Source organism: Malus sylvestris, chromosome 2 (assembly GCF_916048215.2).
Source record: "Malus sylvestris chromosome 2, drMalSylv7.2, whole genome shotgun sequence".
Lineage (NCBI taxonomy): Eukaryota > Viridiplantae > Streptophyta > Magnoliopsida > Rosales > Rosaceae > Malus > Malus sylvestris.
In genome coordinates this window covers 5205927-5223082 of record NC_062261.1, presented here as the reverse complement: position 1 = coordinate 5223082, position 17156 = coordinate 5205927, and the positions used below count along the sequence as shown (strand labels likewise).

General features: G+C 35.1%; 1 protein-coding gene across 1 annotated transcript; it reads right to left on the bottom strand.

The window, feature by feature from the left end:
• Positions 1-275: 275 nt before the first annotated feature.
• LOC126596829 (zinc finger CCCH domain-containing protein 20-like) lies at positions 276-2099 on the bottom strand. The gene has a single exon (XM_050263489.1). The coding sequence runs from the start codon at positions 2050-2052 to the stop codon at positions 835-837; it is 1218 nt and encodes a 405-aa protein (XP_050119446.1). The 5' UTR covers positions 2053-2099; the 3' UTR covers positions 276-834.
• Positions 2100-17156: the final 15057 nt, after the last annotated feature.

Below are 17156 nucleotides of genomic sequence, written 5' to 3'. Positions count from 1 at the left end.
TTGCAAAAAATTCTTTTTAAGTACCTCTGGATTTGGGGCGGAAGGGTGAGGCGGCATGGCAGCTTGCCCGTATCCAAAGGAGGCTTTCTCCAAATTTCCCAACAAAGGGTCCTTCTACCAACTTCCACTTAACCCAATCTTTCCACCAGAACTGATGTACTTCCCAAACTACCATTACCACACTGTAAAAATTACATACAACAGCCGACTGAGATTTTGCTGACACAAAATCCAGAAATCCAACCAGATGAATGAAGATCACAACACAGTAAAACTTGATAAAATGATAATTTACATTAATAATTGCATTAGCACAAAAGAGAGCATTACATTCCTCAGAAGAAAAGAGGCACAAGTTTTTACAATGATTAGATAAGAGATGAGTAAGTGGGGATGATAGTAATTATCCTTAAAACACCATAATTAACAATAGCAAATGAGGGATTTGATGATCTTCCGCTGTCCGCTTCTTCAACTATACAGCAACAAAAGACCAATTCTTTTCTTAATTACCGTCCTTAAATTTATCTACTTTCTCCTTAATCTCATAGATAATCCCCCCAAAAAGACATAGATTCTACTATTCTCCGATAGAACACATCCCACTGCTTCTGTTTCTCCAAAAACACTTGCACAAAACAACGTAATCTTCAAATTCTTCCAACTTGACTTTGGTTTCAAAGTCAAACTCCCATCTTTCTCTCTCCCCATTCATGCACTGTTCGCATAATCTAGAGAGAGAGAGACCCAAAATATTTAGAGGCCACCGGAATCAAGTACCCCAAATAGAATCGTCATCATAGAAACAAGTTATCAGACAAGTAATCCTTCACTTCACTGAACCAGCTCAGAAACCCACCCAACATCCGGAGCACCGGTACAGTTCGGACCCGGGTCGACCCGGCCCAACGAATTCTCCTCCCTCAGCTTCTCTAACATCCTGGCTCTCAGCCCCCTTCCAGACTCCACCCTCTCCATTGCAGGCTCCTCCTCGCAGAAATCCAAATACCCGATTCCGGAACGGGCCGGGACCCGGGTCGGCGTTGAAGGCAGGCTGCAGAATCCGGGTCGGAGCATGGACATGCGTGGAGATCCGAATGCGGAAGAGCCCGGAGACCCGAACCCGGAAGATACTGGAGACCCGAATCCGGAAGATCCTCCCACCTGAACGTTCCAAGAGGAGGGCAAAGACTTGACCTTTCCGAGCTGCAAGTTCCTCAGGGAAGCCACCATTTCGTTTATCGAGCTCGACCCGAGAGACCGGCTCATTGTCCGGCCCATCGGAGACATCGGCGGCGACACATCCGGCGAGTCTTCCGGCGGGGAGGACATGAAAGGCATCGTTTTCACGCACGAAGCGGCAGCGGCCTCAATCGCCTGCCTCAGCGGCGACCCGTCATACGACTCGGCCGAGTTGAGCGAGTTGTTTCCTCCTCTGGGGCTCTGCTGAGGCAAAACCCTAAGCTGCTCCGGCGTGTGAGCAAAGAAACAAACCCTCCGCTTGCAGCTGGTGCCGTCCTTGCACGGCTGAGTGCGGTAGCGAGCCGGGTGGAGCCAGCACTCGAAAACCCCGTGCGCGAACTCACACGTGTCACCCTTCTTGCAATGACCTTTTCGGAAATCGGGGCAGGCCGTACCCGAATAGTGATACTTCCTCGGGTCGCGCCTCCGGGCCTTCTCACCCGGGTGGGCGTACGGACACTCGGTCCAGTCATGTGACCTTCCACGTGCGCACCTCCTGACCTTGAAATCGAACATCCTGAAGTGGTCGCAGGAGTAGGCGTCGACCGGCGCGTCGGATTCGCGGCCAGAAATGTCGGAGTCGGAATCCAGGTCGGTCTCGTTGGACGGCAAGAAGCGCTGGAGCGTCGTTAGGGCTTCGTCGAGGTAGTACGGGCTGTTGAAGTCGGCGCCGCTTGCATTGCCGTCGGAGTTAACGGAGACGCCGCTGAGCGGGTACGGGGAGTACATCTCGCCCGTAGGATCGTCCAGCTGAAGCCACGGTGGGACGTGAACCGTTGGATTAGGACGGTGCGGTTCTCCGAGCATCATTTTTTCAGTGGTTTTTTTTGGGTGCGGATGGCGGTGTTTGGGGGAACATGAGTGAGGTGTGGGTTTTTAAACTGCCAAAAACCGAGTGGGTTTTTAACCGTGGTTGGGTTTACCAAGCTGTGGGTTAACCGTGGTTGGGTTAAAAATTCTAGGAGCTGCTGCACCAGTTACCACGCGGTTAAAAGAAACTTACGGGGAGTTTCTCGGTCACTGGGCTGTTCAGTTGGGTTCTCACAGCTGGAGCTTTGTTCTCCACGTGGTCCGCGCGACCGGCTGAGGTTAATTAGCGTTGATTTCGTTGCCACGTGGACGGTCGTGTTTTGAAGGTGAGCTGAACGGGATGAACATGCTGTTTGAACAAATCACACGTACCGTGTAATTTGGACAAATCACACAGATCGTTGGATCAAAATCCAACGGTTATAATTATTATAATTTTTAAAAAGATTTTTTTATTTGTAATAATTGAATTAAATTCAACAAACCATGTAATTTGCTCAGGACCTCTTAAGCTCAGGAAAGGATCTTTATTACTGCTAGGCCCTTGGAATTCCGATGGCGGTGGAGAGTGAATCGGAATAAAAGGATTTAAAACAGCAGCATAATAATCCGACAAAAAAATAAAACAACAGAAAAATCGAGGGAACAAAATAAACAAAAAAAAAATTTAATAGAAAACTCCGAATAAATTCACAACAAACGAGAAGCTTCTGGATTCTCTTTTTGTGAAAAACTTTTTGTAATTTTTTAAGGAAAATTTTATTGGCATTTCAAAAATCTCATTATACATTCTAAAAAGTATATTTTTCTTTCTTAATATAAAAAGTTTAGAGTGTAGAATGAGATTTTTGGAGTATTAGAATGAGATTTTTAAAGTACTAATAACAATTTTTTTTAATATATATTGTGTTTTATAAATGGACTTATTGCTCATAGAAGCATTCTATATAAGGACAGATTTCAATGTTCTAAACACGATTTGATATATTAAGTGCCATAAAATAATTGATTGAAACTAAAAAATAATAATTTCAACTAGCTGTACTGTGACATTTGATGTACCGCACTGTACTCCTCCTAAACACCAAAACTAATGATGCAGCACAATCTTTGCTCTCCAACACTCAAAACGTACCATATCAAGAACTCATCTTATAAATTGTTCCCAATTTTTGACAATTTGGTATAATCAAGATTTAATTATTCCACCAAGTCAACTTTAGTGAAGTTAACATCAATGCGTGAAAAAAATAGTTAAGAGTGATGCTACTCTTTGGTAGTACCCACTACACTAATTTTTGACGTAATGCAGATCCCATTGTTTGCCACACGAAAGTTTAGGTGAAGAGAAAGCTACCCCATTTTTAGGGTCAGGTTTATACTATAAATCTCTTTGGTGACTTATTGGGAGGGTTTCAGCTTTTTTTTTTTCATTTTTTTATTTTTTACAAATCCATGGATGTCTCGAACTTAGACTTTAGTCTAGAAAAAAAGAACGATTATTCTCAACTCAAACAACCCTAGTAGACAATGCATATCCCATTGTTTGGTTTGTAGCAATCAAGAGGTATAAAACAGACATTTCATACTTTGTAACCTACGAATTATACTAATTTGTTTAATTTTATTGTCAATTCCAATGGATAAAACTCTATGTAAACTGCTTAAACTACTTCTTTCAGAAATTCTTATTCTTCCTTCTTTGACTAGTAAGATTGTGCTGTGCACCACCACAAATTTTTTAGCATACTCGAAGGGTCAATTTAATCACGATCAATGTCCAATCCAATTGTCCTGAAAATGATATTTCCCTTAAACAGGGCCAAATATATTTCTAAAATATATTTAATAAAAATAAACTTACGTGTTATAATATGAATGAAATAATAAGTTCGTGCTCTGAATATTGAAAAATTGCTCGCTTTTGCTTTTGATCAATTATTTAAGTCTATAAAACCCTAAACGTTGTTGTTTTCTGTATTTGGGACGTGATTATCTGAGATTAACCAATTAGAAGCATGTGTTCCCCCATTGGGATTCAACCGTTCTGGTCCACAATGTTATCGTTGAAATGGAGCAGCAGGTTTGCGTGTGTGGTCGAGTTTGTGGCTATCCACTTCAGATGAAGCAACGATCTCCGATGCTTTATACAATTCTTCTTTTTGTGCCCTAGTCCATGATAACCAGAGGTCGGCAGCTCTAGATGGGGCTCACCTTTCTTGGATATTTTTCCAAAAGTCTATACTCCTAAAACTAATTATGGTTTATAATCAAGAAAATTAGCTGATTAACTTCTTTTTCTTTCCTTTTTTTTTTTTGTGAATTTGATTTAACTTTCGTGAGTTGATTAATTGATTAATTGTTTATACAATATTAAACTCATGAAAAAAATGGTTTGTCTCATACAATGGCCGGAATATTTACAATGCTGCATGAAATATAAATTGAACGAGTAAGATTTAAATAAATATATCATACGCTTTTGTAGCTGTATTTATATTACATATAAGTGAGATGCAAGAATGATGACGCTTTTAATATTCTTTCGAGAAAAACAATAAACAATTATCCAGAATAAATAAGGACAAAATGATAATTGTACATGTTTTAAACGAATCTTCAACACATTTTGTTGGTGGTTAATTCTTAATTATGCTTCATTGGTTTTTCAATTTTTACTGAAAATATGTAATTAGATCTAAAACATAGACAAAACTTGATTTTAAATTTAAAAAGGCCTTGTCACATGGACTTATCTACCATTAATTAAAGTTACATAATATAATAGTCATACTCCATATATATATTAGGCACTAATATTTGATGTGTCATATGTTATGTAATGAGAGAAACTTGCTGATGATACGAATAAAATTTTAATACCACATGCCAGTGTATCAGGATAAGGGGTTGACACATAAAATTAAGGATACTAATATCCTTCTCATTCGAATCATTGTGTTTTACTTAGACTCTCCTTTTCATTATGTAAATTACTTCATGATCATAGTCATCTACTTTTTTTGCTCGTAAATGAGCTAAGTGAATAGATCACATTTTACTGGCTAAGCAAGTTATAAGTGTGTATTTCTTATAATTTAGTGAAATGCTCTGGGATTGCAGCTCGGTTCCTCATGTATTGTGACAAATACGGGTTCATATCGGGTCTTAGCATAGTCTGCACCAATGCTTGCGAAAGCATAAGCACCATTATCTGATTCAAGAAAGAATAAGTTTTATGTTTCTTCGAGTGTAGTGAACGATGTCCAGAAGATTAGTGCGAACTGTTGAAACTCTTTTAGAATCCACTATGTAATTAGTTGTTTGTTCCTTAGTTGTAGTTGTAGAAGTTGGGTCTTTCTTTTTCTATGTGGTGAATTAGTCTATAAAACAGGCTCAGGACTGTGGGTAACAGTTGTTGAAACATAATTCATAGGAAGCAGCACTAGATAAGTACTTTACTAATCCCAGATAAGACTTCTATACGATTTACGACGAAGGCGTAATTTTGAATTTAGTTAATTATTTGCCGATGTTGTTTAAGTGAGAGTTAGAAATTAAGCGATTCAAATTATTTATAACATTGTAGAATGAAAAAAAATTAAAATAAAATATTAAAATAAAGAAGATTGTAAATATCTGTCTTACAAGCAATCTGTTTAAAACTGGAAAAATTAGGTTCTCTCAACATCATATTTTCTATGGATTCTCTAATAACTCACAATTTAACATTTATTTTTGTGTTAAAATTATAAAATATTATTTTAAAAACATGAAAAGCGAGGAAGTACATAAAAATTTTCACTTTTAGATAATCTCCGTAATATTTATCTAACATTAATCAGAGGCCATCAAGCATCTTTGAAATCGTCACCTCATTCTCTTGGATCTGAACCCCATAACAAAACAAAACAAATTCAAATTAGATAATATGAAATGATTGGAGATGCGGACAACTGGAGGTAGACGTGGAGGCAAATGAAGGGATAAGAATGAGGCAGGCATGTGCAATTAAAGGTGCAGCAGTGAAGGAGTAAGGTAAAGGGCAAGTGTGTATATATGCAGAGCAAACTTTAGCCATGCAAAAATATTAAAACCCTAGCCAACCTGCTGCTGCCGCTGCATGCTCACCGTAATAATACAGGTCATGGGACTCTGGATGCTAGTGCTGTTAGCCTTTGGGACTAACACTTGGCCCTTCTGTTGCGGCACGTAAGGTTTCATCTGTCCCCCACAACACAGCAGAATCAATACTGTCTGATGCAAGGGATTGTTAAGTCCTGTTTGGTGGTTCTAGCAATCTAGGGTTTCCAGCGCATTCTAAAGCAGTACCATCTTTTTGTCCAACATGTGCTTGCATCACTGATCACTGTGCCAAATTATTTAGGTTCTTTTGGGACTTTCATTAGGGACGACGGTACCCTTTGCTTTTAGAACTCGAGATTCCAAGTACAAGAGTAAATAATCTTCACGCACTGAATGATTAACTTCTTCGAATCGTTTGGTTCTTTTGAAACATGTTAGGGGACGATGCCCTTTGATTTTAAAACTCGAGATTTCGATTACTTGCATGTAACCAACTGAAATATAAACTCCTCGTTTTACTAACCGTTTTCCTTTCTCTAGCCTTCTTGTCTTGAGGGCTAAGTATTTGGTATTCTTATTCTCCCAATTGGGAACTGTGACCTGTCAACAAACATCTGGAATCTAATTAAATATTACAGGATAAGTTTAGAAATGTTTTTAAATTAATTGAAACGTTTTTAACGAAAATATTTTTTAAAACTAATTTTTAGGAAAAATTGTAAGTATATCTTAAAAAAACGCTTCAAGTGTTTTTTTTTAAAGAAATACATAATTGTAATTTTATTTTGTAAAATGTAATCAAATATGATGGAATTGTGCATTAAAAGTTGTTTAACGTGTGTATAGATGACAAATAATATCAATTTTTGAAATTAATTTATTCATACGCGCATAAACGACATATCTTAACTAATTTCTTATCATCAATTAATGATGAGATGATGGTTTGAAACTAACTTATTTAAAAGAGAAACAGAGTTTGAAACTTGGGACGTATATAAAAGTTCGAAACATTATCCACCGAAATATTGAACCAAATGCTATTTTAACGTTTTTTTTTTTTCGACATATGAAATTAGCTGCCAAAATACTGTGGATAAGGTTGTTTGGGTTGCCAAAAAAGTACTGGTACTAAATTGCAGCGTCACGTGAAATATTGTTGACGTAACAAAGGGTAAGGCCAAAGGAAGTCAGAAGGGTGGGATATGGGACACATGGCCCAAACTTGGGGGGGATGTTTTGGTGTCCCGACAAAACAGAACAAACTCCCCGTACGAGAAATATCCTAGCTTCCTTTGAGGTCACCGGGATTCCTGTACGTGTGGACCCACCACGCGTCCCGATTTCATCTCGTTCGCCGTACACGTGTCCCCGTCCTTTTCCACTAACTCCCGGAAGCGACAAGTAAGGACCCATACCGGCTGCTGTACATACACCTTTGTCCCACGTGGCATCATTTCCCTGCATCTTAGATCTTGAGATTCCCGTGATTTTGACGTTTCTGGATTTTAGTTCCAGTTGACCGCTTTGAACTTATCGGATAGAAGAGCTCTAATCCTGTGTCTCGCACCTATACCAGCAAGAACAGTCGTTCATCAAGGGCTCGAGATCACGGTATGATCAATGAACTTGATTTGATTATCATACACCGTTTATTTACGTTCATAGGATAAGGTTTAGAAGAACTCAACGTTTGTATTGAAACCATACTTTCTTTAGGATTTTAAGTCCTTCGTTGCATGCGTCATTTAAGCCGTTCGCTTGTTACTAGAAATGACTTGTCGCACTAAGACTATCATCTATTGGTACCTCTTTAATCGTAAGTTAAACAAATTTAGATTTAATTCTGATTAAAAACGAATTTGAATCACATTATTATGATTAATTTAATATGAAACTCAATCTATTCTTTTATTTCTTACCGTAAATAATATTGTAAGTTCAAAAATAAAAATGACTTATCATATGAGTAGATGCGAAGACGCTAATTTTTAAGATTTTAGAATATCTTTTGCTTCTTTCTTTCCTCTCTGGATTGGTAAGTTTTTCCTTTCTGATCTTGGTTTGTAAACTCGAATTTTAGTTTTGCAATTGTATTTTGTGAAGAATTTTGTTTTTGATTTACTTGGTGATTAAAAATTTATGATCGTTTGTTGATTAACTCTCACTCCACCTTGAGTTTGATATAACAAATTAAACACATCCATTTATTCTTCCTCTTTAATACCAAATTTAAATTTCATTTTCTCGCACTAAAAAATAAGACGACATTTTTTGTGCGCTAGAAAACAGTACATATAGGATAAGTTATGGATAATGCTAAAGTGATCATTTAATTCTATATTATAACTATCAATCATTCATTTAATATTAATTATAAATTTATTTTTTATTAATTACACGTTATTTTCTTTACAACTAACATTTGTTTTTATTTGTTGATTTGGGTTACATGGTAATGGTGAACAACATTTGACACGACGTGCAACGACAGTGATCTTCACTCAACTCTCGATCGTCTAAATTCGGAAATATTTATTTCTTTCTATTCTTAGAAAATTAATTATATTATAATATGTGAGGTTACAGGTTTATAGGGTAGTCTGTCGTTCTCTTTCAACACAGGTTACAGTTAGAGAAAACTGTTTACTTGCCTTGCAAACAAGATATATGCACGTGACATTAAGACATTTTGCCACCATTGATATGATATGATATCACTTACTACGTGACATGATTATATTTGTTTTGGATTTTGATATAAAGTAACGTCCTAATGCATGAATATCTATACTATGATACATAGTAGACTGTAGTTTTACTTCCTGAAGTATTAGTCTAGTTAAAATTGATAGTTTAAACTATCGTTTTGGTACATTAACTCTCTAAACTATTTGAAATCAGCCAATTGATCTCTTACCGTCAGGTTTGATGAAATTTCATATATTTTGCCTTTAAATACTGGCACATGACCAACACGTTGTTCACTCTTGAAGGTAAAGTCGTGCCAGTATATAATAGCAAAGTGAATGAAATTTCATCAAATATGATGGGGAGGGGTTAATTGGTTGATTTCAAATAGTTCAAGACATTAATTTACATAAAAACAATTAAGAGATCAATTTCAACTGAAATAATAATTCAAGAGGCCAAACGGTAGTGTACCCTTTTATTTATATGTCGAAGAACATTGTTTTCGCCGATATAATATAACAAGTGTCCTAGGTCGATTATTAGGCATAAAGCAACTGAAAAATTAACGAGGGTGCACGATCTTTGGAATCGGAACTCAAAAAAACTAAATAGAGTAAAGAACATCCTTTTCATCAAACAAATAGAATCAAGAACACAACTTGAGTTAATAATCCTCTTTGATTTATTTTAATTTATCGACAATCTGAAATGTTATATTCTTCTTGTTTGTACTATATAAATTACAATTTAAGTTAATGATTAGTATTAACCAACGACATATATTCTATGCTATTATCTAAATCGCTAAAATGACTATTGCGCTCTATTTATGCTAAAAGAGATTAGTAGTAAATAACCAAGGATAATATGGTAAAACTCACTAACATAATTTCTTCCTTTTTTGTTTGTTTTTGTTTTAAGTAACTACTCAATCATTAATTGATTTTCTGTTTAGATAAATTAATGAAACAATAGCAAAAAAAGAAGCCGATACAACAGTACTTTTTGGCCATGAATATCGGAGTAGGCCGAATAACCCAGTGAATATTTTGTTTCGGAACAAAATAATTAGAATTAGTAGATCAACATCATCACAAACATGATATGTGTATTATTTTGGATTAATTGAACCCTAGAACCTGTTAGTTGAGATATATACTTTACATTAGTGGTGGTGGGCACGATCACTGCTCGGAAAGATTTTCAAATCCTCAAGTTTAAATAATTAAGTTGGAGAGTCTTTAGCTTGTGATCGAGTGAAAAGAAAAGCATGCATGCGAATGATAATTGCACTACTGCTGCTGCTGCTGCTAGAGTCTAAAGATCTAAAAGAGGGTTTTGCCAATCTCATCTGGTGCTGCCCAATCAAGTTCTTGGGGTGAGCTTTGGTTCGGTAACCCTAGGCTGATGTACATATTTATATACTTTGCCTTTTCAACTAATGGAGGTGTTGTCGACGTTATTGGGATTTAGAAGATCTTGCTGCCTGTTTAATTGAAAGGGAAAGCACACTTCACGCACTGGCGAAATTAAGAGAAGTAATTTACACATAGCGAATTTACAATCATATAACATTTCATTCAATAATATGTTGTCATGTGGAAAAAAATTTGCACTTAATAATGTATTATTGAATAAGAAATACCACATGACGATGAACATGTTATATATAACTCATTCTCTAAATTAGGAGGAAAGAAGAAATCATATTCCATACAATAGTTGTAAAGTTGAAAGAAAATATTAATTAACCTGTTAGTTTGATACGTTTGGTAGAACTTTAGAGTCTCATTAAATTAGTTAAACTGTGGGCACCAGCCAAAAATAAAGAGATGCAAGTAGGGGTACCTCCTAAAGTGTAAAAGAATTATAAAAGAGAAACCAAGACAAGAACAAAAACATAGGAAGAACTAATTAATTTGGGAGGTTCATAAGGGTAGAAGCTAAAAGGTATCTTTCTAACGTAGTTAATTAAGAATTAATTAACTAATAATCACGGAGTAGTTCAACGGTTGAAGACGAAATTCAAATCCTTGTTCCATATAACACGTTTTGGATTTGATTTTTAATGCTGATGAATTACACGATAGTGGTTAGGAGGAGGATTAAATGTCTCTATAAGTCTTTTTAATATCCAGAAGGATGGACTGCCCGCTAATCCCCTCTCAAATAAAAAAAAAGTACTAATTAACTATATGTTTATTTTTAACTATAAAGTGAATGGAAATCAGTCGGCTTGATCTGCTGTTTTCTGATTTTTATAAACAAAATTGCCAATAAATCAACATCACAGAATATTAAACTTAATTTTACAAAAGCAAGAAAAATGCCGATATGGATATGACCAAGGTTTCCCTAGTTGCAGTTACTTGTCTAGAAATGGATTAATTCCACAACTTTGTGCCTAATTATGTTGCTCAAGACCATTGTTAATTTGCTCCCCCATATGATGTGACCAAACACCTACCTAGCTATGTCGACATGGAAGATTTTGATTTATTAATTTATGCACGGACACATCATCCTAGTTTTGACCATCGATAGCTGTTTGCCTACTACGATCCAAAGCCAAAGATAAAGGATAAGAATCCATCAAATTGTTTGGCATCTTTTAAAACAACAATATTTGGCTACTTAAAAGGTAAGTAAAATTTATATTTAAAATTATTTGTTATTAATTTATAAAATTTTGAGTTTATGATCTGAATTGTTCATAATATAAACTACTATATAAAGATCATCTCTACAAAAATTCAATTAAAACTAAGATCATTTATTCATCAATTGTATAAAAGCAGATTAAAGAAATTGATAAAAGTATTATGAACTGTCTATGTATTTGCTAAAATAAATTGACTAAACGGTCTTAGTTTTAATTCATTTTTTGTAAAGATGATCTTTACAAAGTGATTCATAATATGAACGATTCTGATTATAAATCACAAAGTTATGTGATTCGAATACAAAGAGTTTTGATTTGGAGTTCGTACTCGTCCCAAGCTTATTCATTATGAAATCCATATTTCTGATGGTTGTCACCACTAGGACTAATGATTTAGTGATAGTCCTGTAATTTTTTAGGTGGGAGATTTAAGCTCAACTTTCACAAATGATAAAGTTGATACTTTATTATCCAATTCATTGTGTTGTGTAATTCAACTCTCACTCTCCAAAATTATTTATCCTAAAGAAAATAAATCATGATTCTTGAATTCTCATATTTTACATTATATTGACATAGTACTCGATCATATGCGTCTGTTTGAACACCATGGAAGCTAGTGGCAGAGTTAGCATGGATCCATTAATTGTCCACGATTTTAACTTCAAAAAACTCATATATATTGTATCCAACACTATAAACAATTAAAACAAACTAAATTATAACTCATTCTCGTACTTCTTCTTTATTGTTTATCATGCATGTCTTCATTTTCTCTACTTGTGTGTGACTCTATTGTGCACACCAAATGCTCAATGAAATACCTCAATTGACAAGCCTTGACAATCTTCAACATTACTCCACAATTCATGTAACCACCATCAACGAGCCTCTACATATCATAGCAGTTGTTCACATATGTTCGTATAAACATTCGGCATATGTTGGTAAAAATTGATTGGTTCCTACTAAGTGCTTGATGAATTAGTCTAAGGAGGCATTCGCCAGCGTAAGGGTGCCCACCAAGCGACACTTTTTCTTTTTTTTTTTGGTTGTGCTGTGAAGTGAAATTGTATTGTATGTTAGTTAGAGAGGTTGGCGAACTACTACGATCTATAGATTCCCCATCTATATTCAATCCCAACGAGAATAGAAGCGAGTCGCTTCCGGCTTGGCTTGTAGTCGTAGTCTTTTTGCTTATGTAGTGGTCGGCCTTCCTACACGCACGCGCCCGCCGGAATGCCCCCTTGGTTCTGGACGAAGCCAAGCCGATACATACGATAGGCGGAGGAAAAACCCTCATTTCATAGCGCCTGGGAACGTAAGTTTGATTGAGGATTAGATAGGAGAGGTGGAAGAAAAGGCTCGGGATAGATTTAGGAGTCTTTGTGCGAGCCGCATGTGTTGTATGCCTAATTTACTGAACAATTATGGAGGCCATAGAGAGAGGGAAGGTGCGGCATAGAGAGAAAAGTATAGAGATGTGTAATTGTGAGATGTGTTATTCCACCCTCATTGTGCCTTTATTTATAGTAGTAGGATAGGTAAAATCCTTACCCTTTTAGGATTACAACTTTTAATGTGTAATCAACTCCTAATAGGAATATAAGAGATATTCCTAGATACACTAGGAGATACACTAGGATTTATACAATCACATTCCTAATCTAATAAGACTGCAACACTCCCTTTTGAGTGTGTAAATACTCAAGTAAATGGCGCATCTGGTCTTCAGTGATGAAGTAAGTACAGTTGATGAAGTCGTCGGCACAATGAGCGAATGCGAGTTTTAGATCAACAAAAGAATGCATAAAAAAGTAAAACTCACAAAATCTCGCTATGGTAAAACCTAAGGTGGGAGAAAAACCCATAGACTAAGGAGGAAGGTGAGAAGTTGCATTAAGTCAAAACTATATGTCTTTTGGAGGCAAGTAGAATAGCTCACAAGGATATGATCAGCCCATAATGGGTGTCTTGTTAAAACCTAGTTAGATAGCAAAAACCCAGTGGCAAAAATGCTCATAATCATAGGGAAAAATAGTACATTAAGATCAAGTGAGTGTATTTCTGGATACTCCCCCTAAGTTTGACATAACTTCCAAATGAGAACTACAAGCATTACATATGATAGTTAGGCATACCAATTCCTCGGACAAGCTTCTGGAAGGTTGACTTCGGCAGTGACGTCGTGTAGAGGTTGGCAAGGTTGTTTGGGATTGGCTTGCATAACTTCAATTTCTTGATGCTTTGATGATGTAGATGTAGACGCAATATGTCTTAGCGTTGACTTTGTTGATGTATCATGGCTTGGTCGGGTTGATAAATGTGGCACAATCTTCATGGATTGTCGTTGGGACTCAACGATGGATGAAAACAACAAGTATTTCGAATATGCTCAACAAGAACTCCTAACCATGTCTCACTTGTGGTGTAGTGAAGTAAGGTGAGTCTTGGAACGATTTGAAGATTTCGCAACTAAGGTCATATAGTGGACCTCCAAGATATTATGATATCCCTAACAGTAAAGACATAACCGTTCAAGGATTTTTCCTTATGTGGGTTTCATAAGTAACCAACGTCAGCATAACAAACAAGGCAAGCATCATTTTAAGGATCGGGGGGGGGGGGGGGGGAGGGTCAGATTCGCTCGAGATGCTTTGGGATTTAATTTGCCCAAATTCGTAGTACCTTCAGGGTACGTCTTTAATACCAATTCAATGGTTGTATGTAGGCACGATGCTACATTTTTACCAATAGATCAACAACGAATGAGATGTCTTGTCTAATACAATAAGCTAAGTACAACGAAGTGCAAAGTTGAACTTTAGATATGGAATTTCGGATTCCAAAACGTCTTCAAGGGTCTTATTTACCAAGGTTCTAAAAAACGCTAGGCGCTTGTCGGGCGGCGGGCTAGCGCCTAGCGCCTAGGCGGCCTAGGCGGATTTAGGTAAATTTCTTGTATATCTTATAAATAAGTGCATATTGACACCTAAAAAAAAACTATACTTGTATGGATAATAAAATATGGGTTCTTTAGAGAAAGGCCCTTGAAATTCCTATTTTTCAAACAAAAACCCAATTAATATTAAACATTCAAATAAAATCCAAATTGCAAATAGACTACCATGTAGATAAATATATAACCAATTATTACAACATATTTACAACTTATGCCACAAAACCCTAATTATGTTAATAAATATTTGTGTGTATGAACACATTTTTTAGAAAATGAGGGAGAGATAGGGAGAGAGAGAACGTGGGGGGAGTGAGAGGTTTTTGTTTTTGGTTTTTTTTTAATTTTTTTATAAATATTGGAGGTATTTTAACATCACATGTAGGTGATGCTTCAATAAAAAAAAGTAAAATTTGGACATGTAAAATTACATTATTGCCCATCATTTTTTTTTGTGATAGAAGACTAATTTGTCTTTTTACCCTCTTTTGGTTGACAAAGAGGATTTTATTAATTAGTAGAGATTATTACTGACCCTAATTATGATTAGCAATTAACCCCATATCAAAATTTTACCTTTTTTCTTTCATAAATATTATTAACATATATATATATATATTAATTTACCCATATTCATAAACAATTATAGGCATATTTTTCGTATGAAAAAAGAATCCTTTGTATAATCAGTTATTTTGCATCAAATAATATTGTTTGATAAAAAAAATAAGAATCAATTAATATTATTTTATTTTGTAGGTAAATTATTTTACACATATTATTACATACATTAGCCATTTTGATTTGTAATTATATATGTGTGTCAAAAATAATTTATCTATATTTATATGTAAAGTATAAGTAAATTAATTTTTTATAAGAATCAAACAATAGGTAAATTATATTGTAGGTACATTATGTTTTAAAAAAAAATTGAAATTTATAAACAAAAAGTAGTAGATATATTATATTTTCAATCAAATTACATTCCTTTATTTTGTAGATAATTTTTTTTAAAGGATTATTATATATACCGGGCACATTTTACTACTAATATATGTATGTACAAATTTATATTAGTTTTACTATGAATTATATATTGTAGGTACATTACGTTTGTACAAAAAAAAAATAGGTAAATTAAAATTCATAAACAAAAAGTAGTAGATATATATATATTTTTTTAATCAACTTACATCCCTTTATTTTGTAGGTAAATAATTTTACATGCATTATTACATATATTGGGCACATTTGAGTAATATATATGTGCAATTATACTTTAATATATCAACTGTAGATAAATTAATATTGAATCAAATAACATTTTTTTATTTTGTAGATAAATTATTTCGCATGTATTATTACATATACAAGGAATATTTTATTACTAACACATATTTCCAAATAGTATACCTATGTTTTTATGTAAATTACTCCATAGTTCCCTTTCAGTTTCCATTTGGTAAGAAAATGACAAGATTAAATTAAAATTGTCTAGTTTTATGTAAATTTAGAAAACAATTACGAAATATAAAGGAAAGTATAACATTAATGTTTATTTATTTATTTTTCCAGAAGCATTAACATAAAATTTGTTATGATATATTAATATACAATGAATTTAAACATTAATACATTTTTTTTCATTAATCCCTCCCTTCAAATCTGCATAGAATTAAATGTATACATTAAAATTGTAATCAAGGGTATTTTAGGCATCTGAAAAATGCAAAACGTGTAAAGTCAAATAGAATAAATGAATTTGCTTATGTGGAGCCTAGTCATTGGGTTTTATTCAAGTAAAAAGACTATGTCGGGTTTTATGTAAAGAAACTTAAGTTTCAAGGGCTAAAATCATATATTCAAATAAAATAATGATAAAATGCAAATTAGGTACGCTATTTCCATAAGTATTGGATGAACTTGTAGTAAATCCACAATTTCCATAAGTATACCACCATGAAACCAAAAAATGAAAAAAAAGCACCCAGTTAATAAAAAATTAAAAAAAAACCTCCTAGGACCGCCTAGAACCGCCTAGGACCGCCTAGTCGTCCAGCCCGCCTAGGCGCGCCGCCTAGGCCCAACCTGATTTTTCGGCACGATTTGCCCAAAAACGCCTCTGTTGCTAGGCGCCCAGCGCCTAGGTGGCCGCCTAAGGCGTTTTTTAGAACACTGTTATTTACATATAATGTATGGAGGATCATAGGTATACTCAAAGGTAACACATTTGGGGTGTAGTTCGACCAGTAGACCAACGTACCATCAGAACAATGCTTGAACTTCAGGTCAAGGCATAAACGAGTTTTCCTAAGATCTTTCATCTCAAATTCCATCTTCAGGTGCGAGGCAATTTTCTCAAGCTCTTCCGGAGTCTTAGTGAGATTTGTGTCAACGACATAAACTGTAACTCTAGCAATTCAGAATAAGACTTCATAGTTTAACACGCAAGGGCATAATTCATATCCCTGACTAATCAAATAATCACTTAGACGGATATACCACATCCGTCGGATTGAAAGTGAAGGCTTCAAACATGTTAAGAGGGTGTTTTGTGGTTTAGAACTATTTGAACAAGTCCATGTAATTCTTCGGGAACTTACATGTCGATCTCCGTATCTATATCCTTATGGAGAAGACACAAACCACATTTCATAATGTTGCTATCAATCACATGACGTTTGAGATAAACCTTGTGTT